The sequence below is a fragment of the Thermobia domestica genome, chromosome 2 (assembly GCF_964235325.1).
Source record: "Thermobia domestica chromosome 2, izTheDome1.hap1.1, whole genome shotgun sequence".
Lineage (NCBI taxonomy): Eukaryota > Metazoa > Arthropoda > Insecta > Zygentoma > Lepismatidae > Thermobia > Thermobia domestica.
Window position 1 is genome coordinate 299,325,951 of NC_137455.1, and position 13,928 is coordinate 299,339,878.

Genomic DNA, 13,928 nt, shown 5'->3' on the forward strand with positions numbered 1-13,928 from the left:
TGTTGCGCATTAGAAAGTAGTACTTCAAATGCAAAATCAACCCCACTTAGTGAGCCAAACAAGAGTAATAAAAAATCAACAATAGCGCATCATGCTTCAGCTCCATTTTCGTGTTGCCAGTGCAAAAGCAAAAATCATCCTTTGCATAAATGTAATGACTATCTTTCGCTGTCAGTTGACGAACGTCTTTCTTTAGTCAAAAACAAAGCATTGTGCTTTAATTGCTTACAATCTAATCATAAACTGTCCAGTTGTAAATCAGCATCCTGTCCTAAGTGTGGCAAACGTCATCATACTTTACTTCATTTTCCAAATAAAGAGAGCTCAGGTGTTTCAGTGGGACTAATTTCTTTCAAGTGAAACTAATGTGCAACATGCAGTGTTATTACAAACTGCAGTAGTGATGGTGAAGGATTCATATGGTGATTTACAACCTGTAGATTAGCTAGTGAAAAAAGCTTTGTGTAAGAAAACTGCTCACAACGGCTTGGTTTACAAAACCAGCCTGTGTATGTACATGTTTCGGGACATAGTTCCAGTAATGTTACTCGGGCAAAAGGTGTTGTTAATATTGTGCTTACCTCAAGTTATGATGTTGAATCAGAATTTTCTGTAGAAGCGTTAGTATTGCCAAAGATAACAGGCATGTTACCAAAACGGTATATTCATAAAAGCAAGAAGTGGTCGCATGTTAACACGTTAACATTAGCAGATCCGAATTTTAATGTACCTGACAGAATTGTTCTGTTATTAGGTGCAGATATTTACCCTCAATTGCTTTTGGTGTGTGTGTGTAGTGGTGTTAATGGTTCTCCCGTAGCAGTGAATACCAAATTAGGATGGGTGTTGTTTGGTTCTATTGGCGACGATGAAGTGCGACGTAAAGAATTCACAGCATCAACATATCATATAGAGTGCAACAGTAAATGAATTTTGCAATAGTTTTGGGAATTGGAAGATATTCCTACACAAAATATAATGTTATCAGAAGAAAATCAGTGTGAAATTTATTTCGAGAAGACCCATCAAAGAGATGAGACAGGTAGGTTTCATGTGCAGTTTCCGTTTCGCGACAACAGTGCAAGACTTGAAGAGTCACGTGAAGTGGCAATTAAACGCCTTAAGCAAGTAGAAATTCGGTTGCAGAAGAGGCCTAAGATGCGTCAGTTATATGTAGATTTTATGCATGAGTATGAGTACTTGGGCATATGGAGATTATTCCAGAAAGTGAAATACTGAAACCAAACAGCGAAGTGTGTTATTTGCCTCATCACGCAGTGTTGAAAGATTCCAGTTCTACGACAAAGCTTAGAGTAGCTTTTGATGGTAGTTGTAAAACTTCATCTAATGTGTCATTGAATGATAAGTTACTTGTCGGACCTAGGTTGCAGTGTGACTTAATTCCATTACCTGTGCGTTTTAGACAACATAATGTGGTATTGACTGCTGATATTGAGAAAATGTATAGACAGGTGAGAATCCAACCAGAGCATAGAGACTTCCAGCGAATTGTGTGGCGTGAGAAACCTAATCCTCCGACCAAAGATTACAGACTTGTGACAGTAACTTATGGTACAGCTTCAGCACCGTATTTAGCAGTGAAGAGTTTCCACCAATTAGCGAAATATGAAGAAAATTTATTTCCTCTTGCAGCGGCTGTAGTAATGCAAGACTTTTTGTTGATGACTTAATCAGTGGTGCCAACTCAGTTAGTTAAGCTATTCAGTTACAACAACAACTCAGTGCATTATTGAAGAAAGGAGGTTTTGAACTGAGAAAATGGGCATCCAACAGTCCCAACGTTTTGGACTTTGTACAATCTCATTTGAAACAAGCGACGAGTAGTTTAGACTTTGATAGTAGTAATTCAGTGAAAACGTTAGGAATTCAGTGGTATCCATCAAATGATGTATTTTCGTATAATGTCAATCTTGTGTCAGTTAAGTCAGTTGTAACTAAGCGTAACATTTTATCAGAAGGTGCAAAGGTGTTCGATCCATTAGGTTTGATTTCTCCAACTACTATTATTGCGAAAATATTATTGCAAGAAATTTGGAAACTAAATTTAGAATGGGACAGTCCAGTACCTGAATGGATTTTGAGAAAATGGAGGAATTACACTCAGAGCTTTCTTCATTGAAAAACTTCAAAATCAATAGGTGTATCAGTATCACTAAGCTACGAGAAGAGAGTTAATAGGATTCTGTGATTCTTCCGAAAGGGCCTATTGTGGAGTGGTGTATATGAGGTCTGTATCTCAAGACGGCCAAGTGAGTGCGAACATTGTTATGGGAAAAACGAAGGTTGCTCCAATCAAACAAGTGTCTTTGCCACGATTAGATCTCTGTGGTGCATTGCTATTAGCTAAAATGATGAAACTCATATTAAATTCATTGCGTTTGGAAGTGCATGATGTAATTGCCTATTCTGACTCTACTGTTGTGCAACCGTGGCTGAATTCGGATTCAAGCAGATGGAAAGTGTTTGTCGCGAATCGTGTAGCAAAGATTCAAACTCTTTTGCCATCAGTGAAGTGACTCAAAATGGATTCAAAGAATAATCCATTAGACTGTGGTTTTCGAGGTTTATGACCTTCTGCCTTACTTGCACATCACTTATGGTTCTCAGGTCCGGAGTGACTCAAAAAACCCATTCTCCCAGAGTGTAATGAATATACAGTGGATTCAAAGTTAGTCAACCAAGAGGAAAGAAAACACATAGTTTGTATGCATGTTCATGTTGATACCTCCATTATTGACAATTGTTCATCGTTGGTGAAATTTGAGCGTATTGTTGCATATTGTAAGCGCCTTATTAATAATTGTCGTGTGTCTCAAGGAAAGAAGCACACAGATCCACTTACACTAACAGAACTTTTCCATTTATATATTGTTTCAATTTTTACCGTTCTTTCAAATATTACTAATTCATCTTTTGTGTGTATCTTGAAATAGATCGTTCAAGGGCGGGGCTATGTTTAGTCCTAACTTGTTTATTTAAATTGTTTAGTTTTGTTTAAAGATGTTTGTTCAATGTAACTTGGTAGCTACAAAAGAAGAAGCAAGGTGTAAGTGCCTATTGAAACTGTGCATAGCAGCAATGTGTGTGAGTGAGCGCGTAGCCTATAGCTGCAACACCGTAGTATTCAATGTGCATTTTATTTTAACTCGGGAATTGTAAGAAATATTAACAATATTATTAAACCGAATTATTAAAGAACGAACCAGCGTTAATGTGATACAGTCCATCACCCTGAGGGATAAATGGCTCGGTCCGTTTGTTCTACGTCGTTTCTTAACACGAAGTTCTGTCCTTATTTCGGACGAAAGTAATAATTTGGATTCGTTTAGATGAAGTGATGTTTCAGAAATTGAAGTATATCGAGAACCTAGACGAGAGAATGAATAGAAAACAACAGCTGGAAGATATATGAAATTTGTAAATATATTTTGGTTAGGATATGTATTGTGAATTTAAAATTATTAGTCATTTGTTTATATCTTGTTATTAATAATCTTATTAATATCTTGTATATAATTTGTTTGTATTAAGTATGATATTTATTTTGAAATGACATTTCATGGCCATGAAATTTCAAAAAAAAAAAAAATATATATATATATATATATGAAGAAATTAGAAATCTCTTTGTAAATAGGAATTTTCTAAAGGTATTTGAAATTTTTAATGTAAAATATATTTCAGAATAAAAAATTTAGAGAATTTGGATTTGATAATATTGGAGTTTTAAGGTAATTGTATATATGTAATTATTTATTAGATTTAAATATTGGTTTGTTTGTCTAATATTGTATTTCCATCATTTATTCTAAGGAGCGGTGGTGGAAGCAAACCATCTTTTCGAGTTGCTACAAAAAACGAAGAATGGATGCGTACAAGGAAAAAAATAAATAAAAATAAATATACATATTTATATTATTAATATAAAGTATAATTAGTTAAAGTAATTAGAAGTTCATTCTTGTCAAAAAATTCTGAAAGAAAAATTTCTTGAAATTTCTTGTTAAAGAAAGAAAAATTGAAAGGGAAAATGTGTGGAGGAATTGATTGAAATATACTGTAACTATTGACAACTGGAGAAAAAACGAGCTATGCACGCGAACCTTTTGGAGTGGGGCTTAACTCCCCTAATTTTACGTACCAGCGTGATTCTTGGTTACGTTGTGTAGTTTTTTTGGTTTGGAGATGTGGTGGTTGTTTCCGTTACGCGTTCTCAGCTTTGATTGCTTTGACAGCTAGGATATGTGGTTTAATAGAGTTAGTGGGGCAACTCGGTGTTGCATGCCAGCGAAGTCAATACTGTTCATTATTCTTTGTGAATTGAAAGTTATATTTTATTTCACAAGAAGGAATAAATTATTAGTGATTCTAGAAGAATTTGGAGAGAGAAAAAGTGATACTTTTGAAGCAAAAAAGTTACAGAGCCGTGAGGGTTTTTGGTGGGCAAAGAGGAATGTGAACATATAGTGAATACAAATCCCTCATATTAAGTCAGTTTAGGTGCTCTCAGAGCTACTTCAAAGTAAATTTTACGTCTGTTCTCTCATTTAGATCTTTCTCAAATATTTCTTTTCTTATCAAAAAAAAATTATAAAGAGAGAAATTTAGTAGTGTTGGACAATTCCCATATTGGACTATTAGAGCAATTGCTGGATTTGACCTTGTTTCAACCAGTATATCGAAAGAATTTTCCATACGTAAAGTTCTTGAAAGTCGTAATTTATTACTTGCATTGTTCAGAATCGCGATAATTTTGAGAACAAATTGTCTGGCACTGAGCAAAGAATTGCTTTCTTTATTAGTCATCAATCCACTCAAAAGAAGCCAAGGTTTCCATTGAAGGGAGACGGTCTGAAGGTGAAAATCAAACAATATAGATACAGATGAGTGACAAATTTGATTTATAATCAACAAGTAGTTGTGTCACGTGATCAGTATTAATATGGTGTGGTTGTCTGTAGAATTGGTTCCAAAAGGGGATAAAATTCGTGGACCTTTGCATTTGTTTCATTTCTTAACAAAATTCCTTCCAACTAAGTGGGAAAATACATTTTTATTCTGACGGATACCACGTGATTGAAACTCGAGCCATTCCTGGATCCAGTATTTCAAAATCTAATTTGTTTTTCTCAGCAGCTAATATATTCTGTTTTTATATTGAGACCAAATTAATAACTTTTCAAAGAAAACGAATATTCTCGGTTTTTCTCTCCGGTTTTCAAGAGGTTCAAGAATTGATATTTTAAATAAGAACTTAGTTAATAGTCAATTTTTGAATTAATACTAAACATGGATTTGTAATGTGAAATTGTAAGAAGGCTGATGTAGATAAACTTTTATTAGTTAAGATTTGACAACTGAGATTAGAATTTAGTAGTAAACGTGATAGAGAGGAACTAAAGATTTGATCTTTGCTAAAAATTCAAGATTTCATTAATTATTAATTATTAATTTTTCCTTCATTCTGAAGTATTTTGATAGATTGATATTTAAAGAATATTTGAGATTAAAGCCAAAGATAAAGTTAATTTGATTGATATTAGTCAAATTATTAACTGATCAGAAAATAGTAATTTCTAATAGTTATTTACTTAATGTTTTAATATTGTGTGTATGTATTATTCAAGCGTTTTAGTGCATATGCACCACCCTCATATTACTTACAATAAAATTGTTATTTTTCGAAAAATTGAAACATTGTGTTTGATTGTTTGATCTGTTTATGTTTGAAGTGTTTACCTTGTTTACTTTTTGAAAGTGAAATATTGGATCTGCGGAATATCCTGTGCATCGAGGTGGATTCATGATATGGGACAGCCCCACACAAGCCCGCTCTGCCTGGTTTTATCCGAGTGAGCCCATATTGACAGTTTGTGTTATTTATTGATTTTCTTTTTTTCTTCCCAAACTCTTGATTTGGATTCGAATGGACGTGGCTAGGCGGAAGTGGGCGTTACAAGCGCCAATAACACTTCCAATATTCTTCCACTACTGGTGAAGTGTCCTGACTTAAGGCTTGTCTTCATGAAATGAGGGCCGAAGACAGAAAGAACGTAAAAATATTTGAAGAGAAAACATAAATAAACATAGAAATTTTCAGCTTGGAGAAAGAAGGCTAAAGTAGCCAAGCCTTGATTAGGACAATTATTCTAAGAAATCTTGTGCGGTACCAGCAACTGGACAGCAGTTGGCTAAATCATACTTTGTTCTTTAAACCTAATTTTGAGATATTGGTTACCGAGAAAATTGGCAATGTATTTCACATACTTGCTGGGTTACTTAAGTTAAGAAAAATGTCGCATTAAGTCTTTTTAAAGTCCGATTTGAAAGACATTTCGTTATTAACACCGTGAAATTAGTAAATTTTAAAGCGTAGTGTTAAGTTGCTAGTAATTTAGAATCTGGGAAGGTCATATATAATCTAGAAGTTGGTTAGTTACAACCAAGTTTCGGTTTATTTAATCAGCTTGTATAAATGCTAAACCTCTCCGTATAAGTTGTCTTATTGTGAATCAATATAATTGTTATAATATTGTGAATTCATATACGTATATATATATATATATATATATATATATATATATATATATATATATATATATATATATATATATATATATACTGACGTCGTTAGGAGGGTGTACGGTGACAAGGGTTCACCGATTATGTAAATCTGTTCAGGTCCTTCTACACTCCAGGTTTTCGAGGAATATATCGTGTTCTTACAAATCCAATTTTAACCCACAAACGCCCAAGACCAGTTTTATTCGTTAGCAACTGCATTGAACAATACCGTGTTACATCGAAAACCTGAGAAGAAAACTAAACGAAATTCGTACAACAAGAGAACGGGTAGTGTGCCTGAAGTGGAACAACGGGGGTTTGGCTAAATGAATGATAAAGCCCATGTAACGTAGTGAAAAATAAAGTGGGTCACTGGTCGCACAAGAGGCGTTTGTGGGATAATCTACACTCCAGTGATAAATGTGGTGAATTATAAATTATATGAGCAAATAAATGCAGGTGGTAAGTGGAGTTAAATACTACTTTAGACAAAGAAATGACAAAAACCAATAATCCGGAGCAGATTTTGAATGTGACTCTTATCATAATATGTGAATGTGCCACAATACTACTTTCCTACCAGACAAACTTGTGTCTTCTTGGGGTTCAACTAATTACGCTCAAATCTAGAAAGAGAGCCTTGTGCAGTAGAATAGGGAATTACTATTTATTACAAGGATTTGTTTATCAGAGGTTCACGTTCTTTAATCCTTCATGAAATCCATGTTACGGAAAATCAGTTCGCATAATCTGCAATCCATTTCGTAATTAAATTAACCTTAATATATTCGAACTTTCTCTTCTAAGCTTAAATCAAAATGATATTACATGTACCAGATTTTAAGTATATGGCAGAAATTCGTCAGTGGGTCTTTGGTTCATATGACATCATATACTTGGTTAAGGTTCGAATCTCAGTCCTACCTGTGTGTATTTTTAATTCTTGATAGATAAAAAGGACGAGCAATAAATATAAGCATTTCAATCATTTGTATTTGATAGTAATCACGTAATTCTTTTAGTTCAATTTTAGTGTTGTTTTTGCAATCACTAAATTTCTTCTTAGACAAAGTAAGAGACGAAAAGTTATTGTATGTCAGTTTTGTATCCATGTGATCTAGATAGCAGTGTTTGCACTACCACTTTTGCATCCAAGGGCATCCAAGAAGAGAAAATATTAAAAGTCATCAATTCAGAGAATACAGAATGGTTTCGCACGTCATCAAAACCTATATAATGAATATCAATATTTGATTCAAAATTCGAATTTGTCTACTAATGAAAGAACTAACACTTGCGTTACTATGAATGTAATAAAAACGTAATTTACGAAACCTTTTTGGCTTTAGCACTTAGAGCCTATCTTGTGCTATTTATGGTTCTTTTCGCCAGACTACGTGCTGAACCACACGTAATCTTTACAAGCATCCAGGCTTCGTAATTACCAAGTGTAAGATGAAAACGTGTGAAAAGAGTATTTGTATATTTTTTCGCTTATCAAATGACGTTTATTTGCGATACCTCTGTCATTGCCAGACTTATGCATGCTTACAGTCTTAAATAATCTGTTAGTATCATAGAAAGGGTTGTATACAGAGAAGTATTAACTACTTATTAGATAGCCTAATTTCTCTCCAGATTTAACTACAGTCTTACGAAGTTATTTGAATTTTCATTGATGTATTGCAGTCATGTCTAAAGAGAGAAAAGTTATAGTAACTTTAACTTCACAAATCTAGTTCTAAAATTAGTTTCTTCATACACTTGCATACTTCCCCATTAATTTTCAATAATTAATGAATGTCTATAATATTCTTTCATGTTTTTACATGTCTCGGAATGCTTTAATATTTTACTCATATTTGAAATGTGGAGAGACAAATATTAAAGCTGTTCAAGTATATATATATATATATATATATATATATATATATATATATATATATATATATATATATATATATATATATATATATATATATATATAGGTAACATCTTTGTACTGTTAAAAAGTTTAATTTAAGATGTTTCTAACACAAATATTAAAGCTAAAATATATCGGAATATTCTCACCAGTTAAACGTTGAATGCAGGATAAATCTTTAATTTTGCATAATTTGAAGGTGCCTGCAAAATAATATGCATAAATTATGGTATGTATGAAATATGGAACACATAATCTCATATGCAAAAATATATTTCATAGGAAATGTGTATTAGTATTTGTTTAAAAAATCCTACATGAAAACTAAACATCTAAAAACTTTTACATGAATTGTAGCACTAAAATTGAGGCAATCGAAACATTAGGAATCTCAGAATATCAAAGTATATAATATTTGTATCTATATAACTCTCCTAAATACTTTGAGTAATACAAATAACAATTGAATCTTTTTGTAAAATATATTTAACAAACATTACTTAAAGGATACATTCAAGCCATTTTGTTTAAGAATTTCTTAGTTTCAGAAACTTGTGTAGGTGTACCTCACAAGTGATCATTAAGATTAGCTGATTTCCTTTGCTAAAAATGATTGCTAGCAGTAGATTGAGCATAAAAAAGAGAGAAAGAGAGTGTTTTGTGGCAGAATATATAGAGTGTGGGAGATAAATGAGCGCAAATTGCGAAGACAGAACGCAAAAATGTCTCGAAATGCAATCTTAATTTGAATCTAGTGAAGGGTTTAACGTTAGATGTTGGATATGAGGAAAACATGTAGAGCTCCAGCGAATACTAGTAACGAGAACATTGTTTTAATTGCCAATTTGATTTAACTGTATGTGAAAACGTTATAAGCGGAACGTTTTCTTTTAGATAGTCATTAATATATCAGAAACCTGAATGGTAGCAACTTAACATTCATCCAGTGGAAACACTTCTCATTCCGTTACACGTTGTTAATATTCTTCTTGATGTTCCAAGTTTCGATTCTATCTTTTTATATCACTCGTGCATAGATCGTAATGATGGACAGTACTGCAAGCTCTCTAGTTCTTCATTTACCCCACCCGTACTAGTGTTGGTACATTGGAATAGCGTTGAGCGCTTTCTATTACAGAGGTATGAAACTACATTACCCACCATTAATTTCAATAGATGGTGTAATTCAAAAGCTGTATGCCACATGTCCCATTTTCCGTATATTCTTCTTTCTCTAAGTCCAACTTGGCGGCTTTCTAGACGTCCCAGATGATTCGCATTGCTCATATTCAGTGGACCTCTACATCATTTCATCATATCCAACAATTGACCTTAGTCTCTCTACTCGTTTCAAAATTACCGTGGCATTTCTAGACCTTTTCTACGTTCTGTCTTTGCAATTTATCGTTACTTATCTCCCAGCTTGTATACGGTTTGCTATTAAACACCCTCGTTTTCTCTGTTTCTTTTGGTGCTGAATCCAATGCTAGCAATCATGCTCAGAAATTGAATTCACTAAATAGGAATTGCTTCTTGTCTGAACTGTGAACTTTATGTGAAACGGTCGCTTTTACATATAATGTAAAAAGAAACATCTTTCATTATGTCATACAAAAATTTTATTAATACCTGAAAAGAACATGACCAATTAGTTAAATAGTTGAACTATATCTTTGTGTGCCTATGCTACTGAGGCTTACCTGGGCTCAGAGGCACACCGCACACTAGACGCTCTTTTCCAGATGAGGTTTCCATACCTACAAATCTATAACGTATCCTCATGTTTATTCTCCGAAGGAGATTGTTAGAGTAAATAAAGGGTACACAAATTTCGTGGAGAAAATTGTGAGCAAAAGGAAATAATCATTAATAGCAAAAGTAGTGTGTGAGGCTCAATGCGAGTACCTTTGTTCTCTAAAATGAATCTAATTTGGAATTTAAATGCTAGGAAAAATTTTGATTAGTGTCGGACTGAAAACAACACTTAGCCTCAAAACAGACATTCAGACGGGAGAGCAGAGTTATAGGCATTTGTAAAGAAACTGCAATATATTCAGATTTATGAAATGAATGCTTACTACTTACGGACTTAAAGTTTTCCATTCCAGTTCGCCGTAATTGGCACCAACTCTCGCACAAACATTCACTACTACACAGTTTGTAGAAGTTGCTCGGTGGCACTTATTTAGTCCATAAGGTGGATGGAAAATCCTCTAATTCATTGGATATCGAAATTGCTAGAAGATCAATCCTGTGCGGTGACCAATAAGGATTCGGGATCCCAGCATCGTAGGCGGCTAGCAATCGTCTTTTCCCTTCTCTTCTGTGAGGGCGATCTTTTCTGGTGACTTCCCTCTTTTCGGGAGGATGTCGAGGGTATCTTCTAAATAATCTGAAGGATCCAAAGAATTGTAAAACAGTCTTTTTGCATATTGGCTATCGTCTTCCTCATATTAAATTTGTCTTTCGATGATTAAGTTAAACAAATAGGATGAGCTCGCACACGGAGATCTTGCGCGACTCAGTTTTAGAGGTAGAAGTCATCATGGTACAAATCGTTGGTCCTATTTGTAGCTTCGTATGGCGTTCTTCGAGCGCTGAAGCGTCCATATCTAAGCAAATTGATTTCCTGGCGATGGAAACGGTTTCTTCAATGCATTTCTATGTTAGGTTTGCAGTTTCGTTGATTTTTTTTCAATCTTCTGCTCTGTCTGCATGTCTGTTTCCCGGCTAATGCTGAAGCCCGATTGATTGAAGTAAGAAACGTAATTTAATTTGGAATAGTTGCGTTTTTCTCCGATTATTTCCTTTTACTCGTTCTTATTAATTTTTGCTTTCTTTCTATAAATTACAAATTCGATGAGTTTTACGATATTTTCATTAAGAATTGAGCGCCTAGAAACAATAGAGATTTAACCTGCAAATACCTAAGTGAGGACCAGAGGCTTAAAATTTTCCATCCTCTATAATAATGTACATTATTTTAAAGAATTGATGTTTAGTAGATAGTATAACGAATCTCTCATAATTTGTGCTGTACTATAATCTTATAACAGAATCTTTTCTTCTGCTTACAGTGAATTGTCAAATGTTGGCATCTTAGCAAAATAACCTTGCAAATAACAAATGAACATTTGTAAAAAGTAAAACAAAAATGACAAGGAGGAAACCAATTTTCTAAAGCAAAACAGGTTATGTAGTTATACAAGATCGCACCAGCGTGATCATCTAACAGCGAAGAGGCGCGGGTTCCCAAAGTGGAATTAAAGATTTTTGTGGAATGAGTGCATTAAATTAAGAAACTTATAATGGCTGTTGTCTTCTTCTGTCATAAAGAGTGACCACGTTTCATCAAACCTATTTCCGTGAGATAAGATTAAGTGTCTCGTGTACGAAGCTTATGTCGTACGAGAACGTCGTCCGAAATGTTAGAATCGCTGGCGAAACGATCTTCGATATAGCAAGGTTTGTTCTCCACGGACATTACCAGACAGGATTTACCGATTGCGAGTACCGGTAGATTTTGTTGCTATCAATATCGCCACTTTGTTAAGAGGGTACACAATGTGTACATGCCTGTTCATTGTTTCTTGACGCTTGGGAGTTCAACTGCTTAGTTGTGTGTGATTTTCTGAAGTTATTTATTTTCTAGCATCCAAACCCTAAACATGTTCCAACGTACGAAATGTTGCTGTGTCTACGTTTCATCTTCATTTCACTATTTTAAGACGACCACAAAGGATATTAACTTTCAAGTTCCAGAAACCGGTTGTTTCTACTTTTTTCTCGTAGCTACTTCCGTAATTATTTTTATATAACATAACCGTACCGAAACTGTTTGTTACTGTCATATTGTCGGTTTATTGCTAATGATGTCTTTGCTAACTTAATTTAATTCTATTACAATTAAATTACGGAGGTCGTATTACGGAGCTCTAATGGAGCTCGTATTATCTTTCCAGTACCAATGTTGGTAGTCTCAGTCTCTCCAAATAACAAAGGCAGCAATCTAAACTTCTGAATGTCCTGTTACACATCTCTTCATTATTTTAGTTAGAGTTAATATTAATATGTTTGTAGTCCGTGATTAAATCCGTATTAGCAACGTAATCATCTTCACAAACAGAAGCAGCCACCAATTTTTCTTCAGGTTATTATACTACTTAAGGAAATATTAGGATTGTATCAAATTGCTTTTCAAATTTTAGGAACAAATTCTCTTCAAAGAAGCAAGCACGCCTTTTTCATTTGTTCTGTAATATCAGATAAAAAAAATAAAAAGTTTTTTTTAGTTCTTGTATTTTTCTGTGAAACATTAAGCATCTCCACTATACAGAGAGTAGTAATACACACAGAAGAATTTGGATAGGAAGTAAAGTGTTCAAGAAAACCTCACAAATTCACAAGTTAATAAAATGATGATAATTTAATTTCTCTCATGAGAAGGCACTAACAACCAAAAAGGACGAAGACAATAAGCAATGAGCAATTTCCATTTCTGGTATCGATCACAATTTGAAGTTATTAAAGAAAGGAAACAAGACCACAAAGTAAAGGAAATCAAGCGAAGAAAAGAACTAACCAGGAAATAGAAAGAAACTTTGCGATTCGGTTTTCAGTGTTGCAAACAGAGATCATGCATATTAACCGAAGATACCATTATAGAATCCGATGAAAGACACCCAATATTCACGTGATAACATATCAGCGAACAAGTGAAGTATATTGTGTGTGAAGCACACTACAGTGCTTTCTCCAATACAGTGTTTTGTGTGAAACACTGGACACAAAAAATTCATCCGAACCAAATGTTATAATTCGGTTCGATTTATAATTGTCATTTTTGCTGCAGATTCTTTAAAATGCTACGCTGGAAGCAACTATAAATCGAATGAAGGAATTCAGGGAAAAAGGGTAAGAATAAATCTAAGAAAAATTCAATTTGGAACTTGCAACAGTTTGGTATTATACTGGGATATCACGTTCATTCCAGCGTTATCGGCGTGAAATACGTTGATAGATCAACTATTTTAATTTTTCACGAGAAATAGTCGTTATTAGATATCTATGAAATTACAACATCTAGGTAAATCTCTTGCAGGTAGTGAAATAGTTAGTTCAGCAGCATACAAATAGGGGCAACACGACTGATATGATTGAGTAAACAGTGGTTAATAAGTATTGGTTTATTTGTGTTAATTGACATAATGTTTCAATATTATTTTCTGGTTTCTCTATGCCGACATTATATCTTGGAACAAGTGTTAAGAAGTTGTTTTCATGTAGTAATTGATACAACTTCTAGATCTTATATGAACTACTTAAAAGAATTACGGGAGACTTTGTAATCCATATATAGTAAAGTGTATTGCGGTGTGACGAACAGGATACTTAGAATGTAAGTGTCAGTATACTGGAA

General features: G+C 33.8%; 2 protein-coding genes across 2 annotated transcripts in view; one reads left to right on the forward strand and one right to left on the reverse strand.

The window, feature by feature from the left end:
• The first annotated feature begins 1,208 nt into the window (after positions 1-1,208).
• LOC145679462 (uncharacterized) lies at positions 1,209-1,691 on the forward strand. The gene has a single exon (XM_081750042.1). The coding sequence runs from the start codon at positions 1,209-1,211 to the stop codon at positions 1,689-1,691; it is 483 nt and encodes a 160-aa protein (XP_081606168.1).
• A 9,115-nt stretch (positions 1,692-10,806) lies between these two features.
• The window catches only part of LOC145679463 (uncharacterized), a 40,873-nt gene continuing 37,751 nt past the window's right edge, over positions 10,807-13,928 (reverse strand). Inside the window, exon 8 of the mRNA XM_081750043.1 lies at positions 10,807-10,901. Coding sequence (XP_081606169.1) covers positions 10,807-10,901 — 95 coding nt within the window. The remainder of the gene's footprint in view (positions 10,902-13,928) is intronic.